At 36.0% G+C, this 18,445-nt stretch overlaps 1 protein-coding gene across 3 annotated transcripts in view; it reads left to right on the top strand.

Moving 5' to 3' along the window:
• The window catches only part of UVRAG (UV radiation resistance associated), a 315,157-nt gene that overhangs the window by 128,493 nt on the left and 168,219 nt on the right, over positions 1-18,445 (top strand). For all 3 annotated transcript variants that reach the window (XM_082628358.1, XM_082628357.1, XM_082628359.1), the window contains one exon: positions 3,679-3,784. In XM_082628358.1, coding sequence (XP_082484484.1) covers positions 3,679-3,784 — 106 coding nt within the window. The remainder of the gene's footprint in view (positions 1-3,678; positions 3,785-18,445) is intronic.

The raw sequence follows: 18,445 nt of genomic DNA, 5'->3' as shown, positions 1-18,445 counted from the left end.
TAAACACTTCAAACTTTTATTCTCCTATTGAGCTTGAAAGGGGGACGTTATTAGCTCTGTCTTGATGTAGCAGGGGCTCTGAAAGTCTATTTGGATAACACTGAAGATTGGAGGAAATGTGACTCTGTCTGTGTGTTTTAAGCCCCTAAGGTAAGATCAGAAAGCGTCTGGGGCAGTGAGAGCCAAATAGTTGAAGTCATACATTAATTATGGTCATGAATCATTTTTATTTTTAGAGTCTTTACCATTTGACAAGGTTGTTTGCATAGTACTCTAGTGAGTTTTAGGCAGCATTTTCCCTCCTTTCAAAGTAACAGGCTATTTTGTTGATTTCTACTTTGGGTTGATAATGCCTATCAAATTAGAATTCTCATAACATTTTTAGTAGAAATTGCTTGTTTCTTGCCAGAGTGAATGGTCTTTAATTTATGTGATTTTTGTTTTGAATATATTTTGAAGTTATAGATATAGAAAACTAGTACGTTAGTCTTTTAGTCTTTCACTGATATCAGTAAAAATAGTCAAAATCTTGGGACTGTACTTTTATATGCAGGCATTAGTTGACCTTCAGTCAGCAATATATTTTGAGTGCCTTTGTGCCACATTCTCTGCTAAGTACTGGGAATGTAAATGAAAAAAAAAATGAGTGTTTTCTTTTCTTTTTTCCCAGAAATCTAGTAGAGAAATAGACAAGGAAATAGGCGGTTGCTGTAAAATGTGGTTCTATAATCTTTGTTAGTGTTGTTGTATACATGATGCTGTGGATCTCCATAGGAAGAAGTGCCTCTACCTGTCTGGAACAGTCGGGAAGGCCTTTGAAAAAGAAGGTATGCTTGAGCTGCCCGTTAGTGGGTTTGGGAGTATACTTATCTGTTAAGAGAGAGCGAAGCTTGTAGGCAGATGGAACAGCTCACTCAAAGGTACAGAAGGAAGAAATGGCATGATGTGTTTGGGGAGAGTTAGTAGTTCAGCATTGCTGGAGTTGCGCGTGCAAAGTAAGCGTATCAGAAACGAGGTGGGGACCACATCACAAAGGGCCTCTCCTTGCTTTTGAATTTCTTTAGCATCACCTTTGTAGGCGAGTATTGCCATCAAGACAGTGTGTACGAATTCACACCCAGAGCAGGAGGCAATAGGATGGAGGATAATCTCCTCTATTGGATTCCTTTGGAGTCCTGAGGAAGTTGCAGAAGAACTGATCTCATGAGTAATCTCATAAGATTTGCTCCTTTTTAGATGACCTAAGAAATCCTCAGTAACTATCAGGCAACTTCTGAAAGTGCAGAATATGTCATGAATATTTTTAGTGCAAGGTGTCGTAATAATAATGTTGGCAGAAGTGTTGATGCCGTCAACTCCCTGATAAAATTAACGTCCTCATATGTAGGATAACTTTCAGTTTAGGATAGTTGACCAGTTTTAAAAATCGGAAGTAAAATTTATATACCGTGAAATACTTAGATTTCAAGTTTAAATTCTGTGTACCCTCCTGTGCGCCTCACCCCAATCAAGACATGGAACATTTCCATCACCTCAGGTAGTTCCTTAGTTCGCCTTGCTCTCTACCAGTCAGTCCTGCCTCACCCAGGCAGCTAGCCACTCTTGATTTCTGTCACCATAGATTGCTTTTACCTGTTCTTGAACTTTGTTTAAATGGAATCATATAGTATGTACTTTTTCGTTCCTGGCTTTTTTCACTCAGCATAATGTTTTTTTGAGATTCATTCATATTGTTGTGTATATCAGTGTTGTGTTCCTTTTTATTGCCGAGTAGAATTTCACTGTATGAGTATACCACAATTTGCTTATTAATTCTCCTGTTTGATGCACGTTTGGATTGTTTTCTGTGAACGTTCTTATACATATCTTCTTGTGGACGTGTTTTTATATTTATTGAGTAAATGGTAAGGAGTAGAAATACTGGGTCATAGGTTAGATGTATGTATAACTTTACAAGAAACAGTTTTCCAAAGTGATGATACTGTTTTATACTTTTATCACCGATGCATGCAAGTGTCAGTCAGTTGCTGCACATCCTTGCTAGCATCAGGTGTTGTCATTTTAATTTTAGTTATTCTAACAAGTGTGAAATGCTATCTCATTACGATTTTAATTTTCATTACCATGATGACTAAGATTTTGAGCACCTTTTCCTATGCTTATTGACCTTTCTTATATCTTCTTTTGTGAAGTGTTTCACTCTTTTGCCCATTTTTAATTGGGTTGTCTCTTTGTTACTGGTTTGTAAGAGTTCTTTATATACTCCAGGCACAGTACTTTGTCGAATTAATGTTTTACAAATATTTTCTCCCAGTCCATGGACTGCTTTTATATTTCCTTAACAACATCTTTAGATGAAAAGACATTTTTTATTTCGGCAGTGCCTAATTTATCCATTTTTAAGTTTAAGGTTAGTGCTTTTTGTGTCTTCTCTAAGAAATCTTTGCCTACCCCAAGGTTGCAAGAGATTCTGTGTTTTCCTCTACAGATTTCATGACTCTAGCTTTTATGTTTACTATGATCTCCTTGAATTAATTTTTTTTGTGCTGTGAGGTAAGGAATGAGATTCATTCCTTACCTCACAGCAACTGTGTTTATCCACTGTTCCAGCACCATTTGTTTAAAAAACTTTCCTTTTTCCATTAATTTGCCTAGGTTCCTTTGTCCAAAATCAGTTGACCATATATATGTGTAGGTCTGTTTCTATTCTCTTTTATTCTGTTCCATTGATCTGTTTTTTGATCCTTATGCCAGTACCAGATTGTTTTGATTACGTAGCTTTATAAAAAAGGAAGTCTTGAAATCTGGCAGATTTAAAGATTGGTTTATCTCTTCTAGATTCTTTGTTTTTCTATATAATTTATAGTATCAGCTTCTTAATTTCTACAAAAAGAAGCACACATACACACAAAAACAAAGCCTGTTGGGATTGGGATTGTGACTGTGAAATTATTGACCCATATATAGAAATATAATTGAGTGTTTGTTGACCTTGTATCCTGTGACATTATTAGTTTTAGTAGTTGTTTTGTGGATTCCTGATGATTTTCTACATGAAAATCATGTTACCTGTGAATAAAGACAATTTGACCATTTTTAGTATGTACATGTATACAAAATATATAAGCTATACTTGAAGACAAAGAGACAAAGAAAAACACAAACCCATAATTAAAGCAAAAAAGAAAAACAGTTAATTTTTTCAATGCTCCTTGTTTCAAAGGGGCTGCTGCTTTAATTCAGTCTTCTTAACTTGGGATTATTGTTAATTTTTTTTTCTTTATGGATACCCAACAAGTAATAGCCTTCATAGCAGTGGGGTTTTTTAGTAATGTAGTTAATTTCTCTGGGCCTCAGTTTCCCATCTGTAAAATGATAGGGTTCAGTCAGGTTATTTTCTAAGGTCTCTTTCAGATTCCTGCGAGTTCTTCATTTTAGCTCTCAGTACATCACAGACAGTCAGATGGGTATAGAAAGGGTGTTTTTAGAACATATCGTGACTCTTGTTATTTCTCTGTTGTAAATATGCTAGAGAATTGTGAAATCATCAGTTGAGTTCATTATATTAATTCTCTTTATCCTGGAAACTTTGTCCTCATTTTGTTCCATTTATGCCTGTGGCTCTGTGTTGAGTTTATAGTTAACGCACTTAAATTTTTCTACAACTTTTGTTTCTAGGCTTCACAGAGCCCAGTGTGCAATTAAACAGACTCAGGTAACTGTTCAGAAAATTGGAAAGGAAATTGAAGAAAAACTAAGACTCACATCTACAAGCAATGAGCTGGTAGGTTTTTGTATATTAACCTATTTAAATTCCTTGATTTCTAAATGTGATCACCGTATTCTTCTTGTATTTATTTCCCTCTTTTTTCCCCAAAAAAACTTCAGGTAGTTTTTTCTTTCTTTTTATTTTTCCTCTTAATGTTTCACTGAGACTTCTGTTGGCATTTAAATGTTATAAATAAACTTTCCCATCTGCTAATAGTGTAACATACAAAGTGCCTGCCTTTTTATGCTAGTTGAAACTTTAGATTACATACAGTTACTTAGAAGATAATCAAAAGCTATTTTATTAATATCTTATAAATGTGAACTCTAGACGTAAACTGTATAGTGAATGAAAAATAGCTGCCAGAAGAAAAAAAATAATAAACTGTAGATACTAATCTGCTTTTAAAAGATGAATTTAAAATTATTTGGATTGAATTTAATAGGTTAGTTTATGGACAGTGTTCTCTTTTGGGAAAGATTCTTTTAATGAGGTATTTCCAAAGAAATAGAAATTCCAATCCAAATGGACAGATTTAAGATATTAGTATAATTTTGGGGTTGCTTTATACTCTTCCTAGTGGGGAAAAATATATTAATTTTGGAATGAAGATTCCGTCTTTTTAAGCAGAAGAGTGGGTATAACTAATAAATGGAACTTTTCTCAAAATGAAGTCACAGTGCTAATGATAGCTTTTGATGAAATTTGTGCTATAGATAATGATACTTAAAACTCAAATCCTCAAATTAAGTCTGAAGTGAAAAATTTTAAGTATTTGTTTGCACAAACTCCATAGATAGGCAGTATGTTCCAGCTGTCGTTCACAGCACTATCAACTTGGCAAAAGGTCTTTATGTCCCTAAACAAAAGTTCCATTATCTATAAGATTTGTCTGAGATAATAATTCAGTGGATGAACTATAGAAAGCAACCTTGCAATTAACCTATACAGACTTCTCTCTCGTGGAATTTGAAATTAATGGATGATAAAGTATTTAATCTATATAAAACTGCTGACTGAGCTTCCCTGGAGGCGCAGTGGTTGAGAGTCCACCTGCCGATGCAGGAGACACGGGTTCGTGCCCCGGTCCGGGAAGATCCCACATGCCGCGGAGCGGCTAGGCCCGTGAGCCATGGCCGCTGAGCCTGCACGTCCGGAGCCTGTGCTCCGCAACAGGAGAGGCCACAGCAGTGAGAGGCCTGCGTACCACAAAAAACAAACAAACAAACAAAAAAACCCAAAAAACTGCTGACTTTGACCTATAAATGACAGTGTCATATAGTTCAGTCTAATATGTAAAATGGCTAGTGCTGTACCTGGCACATAGCAGGCATACAAAATATGGTAGCTGCAATAACTATGGTAGTGACACTTTTTATTCATACGACTTTTCACACCTATGGAAAATCTTCCACTTTGGAGAAGCTATAAAACCACCTCCCTTTGTAACTTAGGTCCAGTAAAGGACCAAACTCCAGGCCACAGATATATTGGAGGAGGAGAAAAATAGCTAATTTTAATCCTTTCTATAGTGTACAAAAAAATACCACATTTTTAGAGCCTTTGGGGAGAAAGTGCTAGGTTTTTTCTTATTTTCCTCTCTCAAGGCAAGACTGGGAAATTACTTATTTCATTAAGTGACAGCATATGTTTTGTCTCAGTATGGAAAAATGTATGTTTAATCCTATTTTTCTAAAATATAAGTGGTGACACGCAGAGCAAGGTGATAGAATGTACGAGTTTAAAGAGGTCAGGTTCAGAGGTTCACTGTGTGTTTTTATGCGGCCTAGTCAACATATAAGAAAATCACTGGATTTTTGAACTGAAAGTGAACCTAGAAATCTAGTTCCCTTATAACCTCACTTAAAACCACACTCCCCTCAGTACCTTCTGTCCCCTTCCCTGCTTTGTTTTTCTCCATAGTATTTATTACCCTTTAACATGCTATACACTTCACATATGCATTTTATTTGTCTGTCTCTCTAAACTCTGTGAGGAGAGGGATTTTTGTCTATTTTTTTTTCCTCACGGCTGTATTTCCCAGTGTCTAGAAAAGTGTTTGACACACAGTAGGAGCTCAATAAAATTTGATGAATTTAAGGATGAATCTAGTGTAATCTCTTTTTAAAAGAACAGGAAAATGAGACCTAAAGAAAGTAAGCAACTTTCCCATGATCACTGACAAATAGAGACAGAAATTTTGGTTTCCTTGTCTCCTTTCAGAGGGTAATACCAGGTACTTGTTTGTTATCTACTGTAAGGTTTACCTTTAGGAAATTAGAAGCCCTTACTATTATATATATTTTTTTTCATTCCCTTTCCAAATTGGCCCCAGGTCATTATACTTCAACCCAAGCATTTTCAATATATAAGAATTAATTTTAGTCTAAGTATAAATACAGTCAGAAGTCATATTTGATGTGTAAAGAAATCAGATTACCTTCTAAGATCAAATGTAATTAACTGTTTAGAAGAAATTGGGTTCATACTTGATGACTTCTGAAACTTTGACTCTTTCTCGTCAATGTCCAATGTAATTTTTTGGCACTTAATTATGTTTTTTAGGAAATTTCTGCTGTTGTCATTTTGAATTTTTGCTTAAATGTTTTGGATTTTGTCAAATTGCCTTTCCTTGTATCTGTTGAGATAATTTTATGTTTTTCTCTTGTATTATGATAGTGAAGTACATTGATTGATTTTTGAATGTTCATCCAACTTAGGATTGCTAGGGAAAGCCCCTCTTGTTCATGATGAATTATTCTTTTTATGTATATTTCTAGATTCAATGTGCTAAAATTTTGTAAAGGATTTTTGCATCTATATTAAGGTGGAATATTGATCTGAAGTTTTGTTTTCTTGTCATCTCGTTGTTTGGTTTTGTTGGGGTAATGTTGGTCACAACTAGTGAATTGGGAAGTGTTTCCTCTATTTTCTGGAAGAGTAAGTGTAGAATTGGAATAATTTCTTAAAGGTTGGTAGAATTTACCGGTGAAGCCATCTGGGCCTTTGTGGAGTCTTCTTTGTGGGCTTTGAGTTAGGAATTCAATTCTTTAATAGTTGAGGTGTTACTGAAGTTAGCTACTTCTTGAGTAGGCTTTGGTTGCTTGTGTCTTTCAGGGATTTGTGCATTTCATTTAAGAGGTCAGTCTTTTTAATTTTAACTATTGGGTATATAGTGCTTTCTTAGTTTGGTTTATAATTGTATTTCTATTATGATAATTTTTCATATCTTTATTGGTTATCTTTTTTTTTTTTTTTTGCGGTACGCGGGCCGCTCACTGCTGTGGCCTCTCCCGTCGCGGAGCACAGGCTCCGGACGCACAGGCCCAGCAGCCATGGCTCACGGGCCCAGCTGCTCCAGGGCACGAACCCGTGTCCCCTGCATCGGCAGGCGGACTCCCAACCACTGCGCCACCAGGGAAGCCTTATTGGTTATCTTTTAAGAGGTGTAATTTAAAATATTTTTGCCCATTAGGAAAAGAAAAACTCTATTTAGATTTACAGAAAACTTGTAAAGATAGTTCAGAAAGGTTCCATACACCTTTTGTCCAGTTTCTCTTTTTTTTTTTTTTTTTTTTTTTTTTTCTTTTTTCTTTTTGCGGTATGCGGGCCTCTCACTGTCGTGGCCTCTCCCGCTGCGGAGCACAGCCTCCGGATGCGCAGGCCCAGCGGCCATGGCTCACGGGCCCAGCCGCTCCGCGGCATATGGGATCCTCCCAGACCGGGGCACGAACCCGTATCCCCTGCATCGGCAGGCGGACTCTCAACCACTGCGCCACCAGGGAGGCCCTGTCCAGTTTCTCTTAATGTTAACTTCTTGTATAACCATGTTACATTTGACATGGTACATACAACTTGATATATCATCAAACCAAGAAATTAACATTGATACATTACTACTAACTGTGGATTTTATTCAGGTTTCACCAGTGTTTCCACTATGTCATTTTTATTTTACAACAGTTTTAGATTTATAGAATTATTACAAAGATAGTACAGAGAGTTACCCTGTAAACCCCACACCCAGTTTCTCCCATTATTAACATCTTACCTTAGTATGGTACATTTGTCATAATTATTGAACCTGTATTGATAAGTCATCATTAACTAAAGTCCATGCTTTATTCAGATTTCCTTAATTTTTATCTAATGTCCCTTTTCTGTTCCAGGATCTCATCCAGGAAACCATACTGCTTTTAGTAGCTTCCTTAGACTTTTCTTGGTTGTGAAAATTCCTCAGACTTTGATTTTTTTTGATGACTTTGACAGTTTTCAGGATTACTAGGTCAGCTGTTTTATATAATATCCCTTGATTGGGGTTTGTCTGATGTTTTGTTGTGATTAGACTGGATTCTAATGTCTTTTTTTCTTCCAGTATCCAGTCTAGGACACCACACTGGTTTTAGTCATCATGACTTCCTAGGCTTCTCTGATCTTTGACAGTTTTTCATTCTTTCCTATTTTTAAATCACCGTGACTAATCACTGTTGATAGTGACCTTGATCACTAGTTAAGGTGATGTCTCCCAGGTTTATGCACTCTAGAGTTCCCTTTCCCTGCTCAATTTTTTGAAAGCCAGATTCTAAGCCCAGCCTCCACTCCAGAGGAGGGGACTGAAGCTCCACCTCCTGGGGGGGAGACTATCTAAACACATTATTTGGGTACTTTGTGAGGAAGATTTGTCCCTTCTTCCCTCCACGCATTTATTTATTCAGTTGTTTAATTATCAGTATGGATTTGTATCTATTTATTTTATACTTTAGGTTACAATCTGATACGATGTTCTTTATTTCCTTGCTTCAACTGAGAGCTCTCTCAGGATGGCTTCTGTGTCCTTTTGACATGCCCTCATCTCTTTTTTGTTCGTTTGTTTTTTTAAAGCAAGTTCTTAATTTCTGGCACTATGTGATCTGGACTCATCAGGTATTTTCCCTGTCTCAGCCCTAGCATCAGCCATTTCTCCTAGGAATCCTGTTCCTTTCATTGAATAATGGAATTTAGAAACAAGATCTGGGCACTGGGTGTGCTTGTTGCTTCTGAGTTGTAAGTGCTTCTAAGCCCTCTCAGTGGACAGAGCTGGTATATACAGGTATCTGTCTCACTATGTATTAAACTTAACATACATTTATTTATCTATTTTTTGCTGCATTGGCTCTTCATTGCTGCGCGCGGGCTTGCTCTGGTTGCGGCGAGCGGGGGCTACTCTTCGTTGCGGTGCTTGGGCTTCTCATTGCGGTGGCTTCTCTTGTTTCGGAGCACCGGCTCTAGGTGCGCGGGCTCAGTAGTTGCAGCGTGTGGGCTCAGTAGTTGTGACTTGAGGGCTCTAGAGTGCAGGCTCAGTAGTTGTGGCACACGGCCTTAGCTGCTCCACGGCATGTGGGATCTTCCCGGACCAGGGCTCGAGCCTGTGTCCCCTGCATTGGCAGGCGGATTCTTAACCACTGCACCACCAGGGAAGTCCCTTCCCTCATTTTAAAATGGGACTTTTGTCTTCTTATGCTGTGGTTAAAGACTGTGTGGGCATGCACGTGTGTGTGTGTGTGCACATTTCTGGATACAAGTCCTTTTTCTGATATGTGTGTTGGCAGTATTTTCTTCCAGTCTGTGTCTTGCCTTTTTGTGTTCTTAGTGATGCTTTCTAAAGAGCAAAAGTTTCAAAGTTTGATGAAATCCAGTGTATTTTTTAAATTTATTTTATGGTTAGGGCTTTTTGTGTTCTCTCTAAGAAATTTATGCCTAACCCAAAGTCACCTAAATTTTCTTCTGTTTTTTGTTTTAGAAATTTTATAGTTTTGGGCTTTACATTTAGATCTATGATCCATCTCAAGTTTTTTTATAAGTGAGGTAACAAACTCCCTTATTATTATAGCTTTGTTGTCTTAAAACCAGATGGGGTAAGTTCTCCAGCTTTGTTCTTTTTAAAAATTCCTGTGGGTTTCTAGGTTCTTTGTATTTACAAGTGAATTTGAGAATGAATTTATCAGTTTATACCAAAAAAAAAAAGCCTGCTGGAATTTTGATTAGGATTTATAGATCAATTTGTGGAGAATTGCAATCTTAACCATATCAAGTTCTCCAATCCATGAACATGGCATCTCTCTCTCTTTTTTCTAATAAATTTATTTATTTTTATTTATTTATTTTTGGCCGCGTTGGGCCTTTGTTGCTGCACGTGGGCCTTCTCTAGCTGCGGAGAGTGGGGGCCACTCTTCATTGTGGTGTGTGGGCTTCTCATTGCGGTGGCTTCTCCCATTGGGGAGCATGGACTCTAGGCGCGCGGGCTCAGTAGTTGTGGCTCGCGGGCTCTAGAGTGTGGGCTCAGTAGTTGTGGCTCACGGACTTAGTTGCTCCGCGACATGTGGCATCCTCCCGGACCAGGGCTCGAACCCGTGACCCCTGCATTGGCAGGCAGATTCTTAACCACTGCACGACCAGGGAAGTCCCAGCATATGTCTCTTTTATTTTGATTTTTTCCTTAATTCTCTCAATAATATCTTATAGCTTTCACTGTAGAGATTCTGGGCATCTTTTATTAGTGTTATTCCTAAGTATTTTATGGGAGGTTTTTTTGTTTGTTTTGGGCATTATTGCAAATGTGATTGTTTTTGAAATTTTGTTTCTCATTTGTTTCCTGCAAGTATATAAGAATACAATTCATTTTAATTTAGCAATCTTGTATCTTGCAATCTTTTTATATTAACTTTTAAATTCTAGTAGTTATTTTGTAGATTTCTTGGGATTTTCTTTATAAACAATCGTACCTGCAAACTTGGAATGCTTTATGTGCTTTAATTTTTCTGCCTTATTTCAGTAGCTAGGGCATACAGTACAATGTTGAATGAAAGTGATAAGCATGGAAATACTTTACTTGTTCCTGATCATAAGGGGAAATCATTCATCCTTTCTCCATTAAATATAATGTTAGCAATGCCTTTTATTGGCTTTAGGAAGTTCCCTCTTATTTAGTTTCTGAATTTTATCATGAATGGATGTTGAATTTTGTCAAATGCTTTTTCTGCATTTATTGAAATAAATGATCATGGCATTTTCTTGATTCTGTTACTGCGGTAAACTACATTGATTTAATTTCAAGTGTTTAACTAACATTGCATTTATGGAATAAACTAATGGCTACAATATAGAGTACAGTCTTTATAATACCTTGCTAGATATGATCTGGTAATATTTAAGAGTTTTTGTGCCTATATTTATTAGGGATATTGGGAAGCAGTGTTTTAAATTACTTTGTTAGATTGGTATTAGGATTGTGGTAGCCTGGTAAAATTAGTTGGGCAGTGTTCCTTTTGCCTACTTCACCTTGACTAGAAGCGGAAGCCTCCTGGATTTTTAACATTTTCAAATAGTCTGCCGAGATTTCATGTCTTTTTATTCATTATGAGAATATTTAACTTTTTTTCACTTAGCATATTTGTAATAGTGACTTTCTTTGATAACTTTAACATCTGGGTCGTCTCAGAGTTGGCATATGTTGATTGTCTTTTCCCTAGAGAGTGAATCACATTTTCCTGGTTCTTCGTATATTGGGTAATATTGCAGAGTACCCTGGACATTGTGAGTGTAATTTTGTGGAATTTCTGGATTTTGTTGCTTTGTTCCAAAGAATATTGATGTTCTAATTCTAGCGGGTAGTTAACTTGGTTAGGCTCAAACTGTCATGCCTGCAATGGACATTGCCTCCGATTTCAGGTCATTACTCTCATCCTTAGGCACAGCTGCTCTCTGTTTGCCTCATGCAGATATGATTTAGGATTCAGAAACTCAGATTGACTTTAAACAGAATTCGCGGTGCCCCATTCTCTGGCTTCCTCCATTCTGGTGGCCTTGATTGCCTAATCTCTTTCCCCTGGTTCCTCCTGCCAGAAAGATAGTTGTCTTTCTGTTGGTGTTTAACCATAGACACCCTCAGGGCAAAGTCACAGAAAAGGGGAATTTCACTCCTCGTGTTGGTTGTTTGCACCAGGTTCTGAGTTTACCCCAAAATCTGCCTGCCATTGATCAATTTTTAGAACCCTCATGTAGTAGCTTTTTGTATTTTATCTGGAGGCTATAGCTGTTATTTATGGAAGGACCAATTTGATAGGTACTTAATCTCTATATCAAACACAAAACTCCTGTATGTTTTATTATTACATATATTTTTGCTTTATCTCCCTAGCTGGACCTGGGTTCTAGGCCTGATATTGCCACTGAGTCTATGAAATTAATGGATTGGATTAAATATTTTCTAAGGAAAAGTTTGCCCTTTCTTAGTGGCTGAGCAGGTATAGGTACAATAGAAACAATCTATAAATGACGTTTTAAAGCAAATTTGTTAACTTATAAGACAACTGCCATAGTTCTAAAACTTTTTTCAGATTGTTAACTATTTCCATTTTTTGGTGGGAAAACTAGTATAGATGAATAATGCCCTAAACCACTCAAGACCCCTTTATACTCTAAATATTGTAAAGATCTCAAAGAATTTAGGGTATATCTATTGATAATGCTTAGGTTAATAAAAGACAGATGAATCCTCACATTTACTTCTGCAATCAATCTGTTGTGATATCACAGATCTTAGAGACTGGAAAACTCCACAATACAGTTATGAGAAAATGATAGTGAAAAAGGTAGATAGCAGCTTAGTATTATTATGAAAATATTTTTGATCTCACAGACTGAAATGGTGTTAGGAATCCTCATGATTTCCTGAACCATGCTTTGATAGCTTTTGCCTAAAAAGCCTTTTTGGCTCCAGCGTAATCTACAAGAAGAAAATTGTCTAACATGTCATTTACAGATTGGTGTGTCATACTGAAAAGAATCTTTAACATTGTCCATCGCTGTCTTTGTAAAGATGCATAAAAAGGAGTATGCTTGCAAAGAGATGAACGTATCTGTGATTTTCAGATCACAGACAGTGTTGTATAAAAACACTAAAATCCAATCAAAAGTGATCCTTTGGAGATGTACATATGACATTAACTATACTAGGAGTAAACAGGTAAGTAGAATGCAGAAACCATTAGAAGATATTATACTTATGGAATATTAAGATCTTTGAGTACTTAGATTCATTTGAAAGGAAGCAGAACCAGATTCCACTTGGTCAGGGTTTGTTTACTCATCAGAAATTAGAGCCAGCAATCCTGGTTTTGAATGACGATTTATTTCTGTAAATGGGCCAGTTTTTGCACATGGACCATAACACAAACACACTATACACACACCTTCCTGTATTAGTTTAGTATTTAGACTAACTTGTACCCTTAGTTCTTTGATTCTAGTAAACATAACCCAATTTGAGCATGTACCCTGGAATAGAGCAGATTAACCCCCCTACCTATGCATATCCCTGTGTTCTTTGAAGAGCTGTTTTTCTTTTCTATTTTTTTTCTCTACATAGGTAGAATCTAGTTTACATATTTTTTGGAGAAATTCGAGTTAAGGAAATTGAACACGTCTCTTTGTGGGAAAAGATTGCTTCCTAAGAATTTGTATATTTTTTCCCTTAGTGATGTAAAAACACTGATCACACTACTGGATTACCAAAGAAACCCAGATTGTTTCCTGATTCCTCTTTCTTTCATGATAAGCAGCCTCACTGACTTTTGGTCTTTGTTTTTACAGGGAGTTGGCAGGGCAAAATGGCTTTTGTCTCCACTGGACCCAAGCCCTTAGAAAACAGAAACTGTTTCTCATTTATCTAGAAGCACGTAGTAGGCCCTTCATAAATATTTGATTCGTTCAGAAAAAAATTGCTTAGGAATGTTTTATATTTCGTAGAGTTTTCCAGTCAAATATAATAGTGATGATTGGAAATAAGCTTTACTGCTTGAATGTCTTTAACAGATGATCATACCATCTGTTCAGAATCAGTATTTCAGAGATGAGGAAGAAAGCATTTTGGGTGAGAAACGATAGCTGTAAAGTACTTTCCACACAACTGCCAAAAGTCATTTTCCATGCCCATTGCCTCAACAAGGCCATACCATTATTCATCTCACTGAGTACCCATGCTTCCTCATTGTGAATCAAATAGAGGTGCTGAGTTTTTTCTTTTAAAGTTTTCCACCAGCTCATCCCAGGGCTTAATAACCTATTCAGTTTACTTAATGAATGTTTTTTTTCTCCCCATTAAAATTTTACTTAGTATATGTCTTAGGAAGGAGACTGTTTGGTTAAGATTTTTGTCATGGAAAATGATGGAAAGCATATTATTGACACTATTGATAAAGACTAGGAGAGAAGGGTACATACCTTCATAGTGCAGTAATTGTGTGTGAATGCAAACACGTGCAGGCACATGTATGTTCATTGTGGGGGTAGGATTTCAGATTTTATCTGGAGGCAAATTGTGGCAAGGTATTTGGATTAAAAGGGAGTCAGAGTAAAGTTTAAACCATGGCTTTATAGGTTGAAGTAGGAAATATTTTTATGGAAAGATAAGTTAACAAACTTATTTGGTAAACTTAATTGTATATTTGGTAGAATGTGTCTGGGATTTGTTTTATTAAATGAACATTCAGTAAAATTGACTTTTTTGAGGTACAGTTCTATCACTTTTTAAAAAATGAACTTTGTGTTTTAGAGTAGTTTTAGGTTTACAGAAAAACTGTGCAGAAAGTACAGAAAGTACCCCCCCATTTCTTTTGTTATTAACATCTTATGTTAGAGTGACACATTTGTTACTATTGTTGAATCAATATTAATACAATATTATTAACTAAAGTCTGTAGTTTACCTTCGGGTTCACTCTTTGTGTTGTATAGTTCTATGAGTTTTGACAAAGGCACAGTGTCATGTATCCACCATTACAGTGTCATACAGAATCGTTTCAGTGGCCTAAAAATCCTCCATGCTTCACCTATTTATACTTTTTTCCCTCCCTCAGAACACCTGGCACTGATCTTTTTACTGTCTCCACAGTTTTGCCTTTTTCAGAATGTAACATAGTTGGAGTCATACAGCATGTAGCTTTTTCAGATTGGTTTCTTTTACTTAGCTATATGCATTTAAGGTTCCCTCATGTCTTTTTAATAGCTTTTCATAGCTTGTTTCTTTTTATTGCTGAATAATGCTCCATTGTTATTGGATATGCCACAGTTTATCTTTTGACCTATTGAGGTACATTTTGGTTGCTTCCACGTTTTGGCAATTATGAATACAGCTGCTATAGGCATTTATGTGTAGGCTTTTGTGTGAACACAAGTTTTCAGCTCATCTGGGTAAATATCTAGGAGCACAATTGCTGGATCATATAGTAAACCTATGTTTAGTTTTGTGAGAAACTGCCAGACCATCCTCTAAAATGGCTATACCATTTTGCATTGCCATCAACAATGAATGAAAGTTCCTGTTGCTCCACATCCTTACCTACATTTAGTATTGCCATTGTTTTGGATTTAAACTATTCTGATAGGTGTGTAGTGGTATCTAATTGTTTTTCATTTTAAAAATTTATTTTATTTTATTTTTTATTTTTTGGCTGCGTTGGGTCTTTGTTGCTGCGCACAGGCTTTCTCTAGTTGCAGCGAGCGGGGGCTACTCTTCGTTGTGGTGCGCAGGCTACTCTTTGTTGCGGTGCATGGGCTTCTCATTGTGGGGGCTTCTCTTGTTGTGGAGCACGGGCTCTAGGCGCGCTGGCTTCAGTAGTTGCCGCATGCGGGCTCAGTGTTGTGGCTCACGGGCTTAGTTGTTCCACGGCATGTGGGATCTTCCCGGACCAGGGCTCGAACCCGTGTCTCCTGCGTTGGCAGGCAGATTCTTAACCACTGCGCCACCAGAGAAGCCCCTATCTAATTGTTTTAATTGCAATTCCCTGATGACTTGTGATATTGAGAATCTTTTCATATGCTTATGTGCTTATTTTCATATGATTATCTCTATCTTCTTTGGTAAGGTGACAGTTCAGATCGTTTGCCCATTTTTTAATTGGGTTGTTTATATTTCTATTGTTGAGTTTTTAGAATTCTTTGCATGTTTTGTATTCTATTCTTTATCAGGTAAGTTGTTTTCAAATATTTTCTCCCAGCCTGTGGCTTGTCTTTTCATTCTATTAGTCATTTTTGCAGAGCAGAAGTCTTAATTTTAATGAAGTCCAACTTAACAGTTTCTTCTTTCATGGCTCATGTGTTTGGTGTTGTATGTAAAAAGTCATCTCCAAGCCTAAGGTCACCTAGGTTTAGTAATTATTATTTCACATTTAGATCTGTGATTGATTTTGAGTTAATTTTTGTGAAAGATATAGGTCTATATCTAAATTTTGTTTGTTTGTTTATATGTGGGTGTCCAGTGGTTCCAGCACCATTTGGTGAAAAAAACTATCCTTTCTCCATTGAATTGCTTTTATTCCTTTGTCAAAGATTAGTTGACCATATTTGTGTGTTTCTATTTCTGGGCTCTATATTCTGTTCCACTGATTTGTTTGTCTGTTCTTTTGCCCATACCACATTATCCTGATTACTGTAGTTTTATAGTAAGTCTTGACAGAAGATAGTGTCAGTCTTCCAACTTTGTTCTTCTCCAGTATTTTGTTGGTGATTCTGGGTTTTTTGCTTTTCTTTATAAACTTTAGAATCAGTTTGTTGATATCCACAAAATAATTTGCTGGGATGTCAGTGAATCTATAGGTCAAGTTGGGAAAAATTGATATCATAATAGTGTCTTCCTATCCCTGAACATGGACAATTTCTCCACTTATTTGGGTCTTCTTTGATTTCTTTCATTGGAGTTTTGTAGTTTTCTTCATATAGATCTTCTACATAATTTGTTAGATTTGTACCTAAGTATTTTATTCTTTCATACTAATGTAATTGATGTTGTGTTTTTAATTTCAAATTCCCATTATTCCTTGTTACGTAAGAAAGCAGTTGACTTTTGTGTATTAACCCTGTATCATGCAACCTTGCTATAATCACTTGTTAGTTCCAGGAGGTTTGGGGTTGGTTTTTTGTTTTTGTTTTGTCAATTCTTTGGGATTTTCTACATAGACAATCATATCATCTGTAAACAAAGATGACTTCATTTATTTCTTTCCCAGTATACATAGCTTTTATTTCCTTTTCTTGCCTTATTGCATAGCTAGGACTTTCAGTACATGTTTAAGAGAGTGGTGAAAGGGGACATCCTGTGTTGTTCTGCAACATAGGGAGAAAGCATCTGGTTTTTCACCATTAAGTATTTTGGCAAATATTAGTAGGTTTCTTGGCAAGTATTCTTTACCAAATTGATGAAGTTCTCCTTTATTTCTAGTTGAATGTCACATGCTTTTTCAGCATCCATTGATATGGTTATATGATTTTATTTTTCTTTAGCCTGGTTGATGTGGTGAAATCCATTAATTGATTATTGAAAGTTAAACCTGTCTTGCATACCTGGAATATAGTTCATTTGGCCATGGTGTATAATTCTTCTTATATGTTGATGGATTTGATTTGCTAATATTTTGTTGGGGATTTTGTACCTATGTTTATGAGAAATACTGGTCTGTAATTTTCCTTTCTAGTGATGGCTTCGGTTTTGGTGTGAGGATGATGCTGGCCTCATAGAATGAGTTAGGAAGTTCTTCTGTATTTTGGAAGAGATTTTCAAAAACTGGTATAATGTTTTATTTAAATGTTTGGTAAAATTTACCAGTGAAGCCATCTGGATTGGTACTCTCTGTTTTGGAAGGTTATTAATTATTGATTTAATTTCATATATATATATATATATATATATATATATATATATATATATATATAGGCCTATTCAGATTGTCAGTTTCTCCTAGTGTGAGTTTTGGTAGATTGTTTTTCAAGGAATTGATCCATTTCATTTAAGTTACCAAATTTATGGTCATAGAGTTGTTTATAGTATTTCTAATTATTCTTTTAATGTCCATGAGATCAGTTGTGATGGCTCCTCTTTCATTCTTCATATTAGTAATTTCTGTCTTTTCTTGGTTAGCCTGGCTAGAATTTTATCAATCTTACTGACCTTTTCAAAAACACAGCTTTTGGTTTTGTTTACTTTGTGATTTTCTCCATTTAATTTATTCTGTTTGGAGTTCACTAACTTCTTAAGTCTGTAGATTTATTTCTTTTGCCCAGTTTGGCAAGTTTTTAGCCATTATTTACTACAAGTACTTTTCATTCCTGCCTACTTTCTCCTTTCCTCCTGGTACTTGATGATACAAGTGCTAGATCTTTTGCTATCATTCCACAGATTTCTGAGGCTCTGTTCATTTTTATCTCTATTGATTAAATTGGGTAGTTTCTATTGTTTTATCTTCCAGATTAAAGATTCTTTTCTCTCTTTCCTACATTCTGCTGTTGAGCTCATTCATTGAGTTTTTTATTTCAGTTCTTTAGGTCTTCACTTTCTTTATTGAGATTTTCTGGGGTTTTTTTGTCAAAATGTTCTATTTTTTTGTTTCAAGCATGTTCTTAATTTCTTTTTTTTAATTAATGTTTATTGGAGTATAGTTGATTTACAATGTTGTTTTAGTTTCTACTGTACAGCAAAGTGAATCAGTTATACATTTACATATACATATATCCACTCTTTTTTAGATTATATTCCCATATAGGTTCTTAATTTCTATTGAAGCATTTTTGTGATGGCTGCTCTCAGATCGTTGTCAGATAGTTGTAACATGTCTGTTTGTCTCAAGTGTTAGCATCTATTGATTAT

Source organism: Mesoplodon mirus (genome assembly GCF_964341445.2).
Source record: "Mesoplodon mirus genome assembly, chromosome: 7".
In the NCBI taxonomy this organism is placed as follows: domain Eukaryota; kingdom Metazoa; phylum Chordata; class Mammalia; order Artiodactyla; family Ziphiidae; genus Mesoplodon; species Mesoplodon mirus.
Note: the sequence above shows the minus strand (reverse complement) of the source record. Positions and strands in the feature narration are given on the sequence as shown.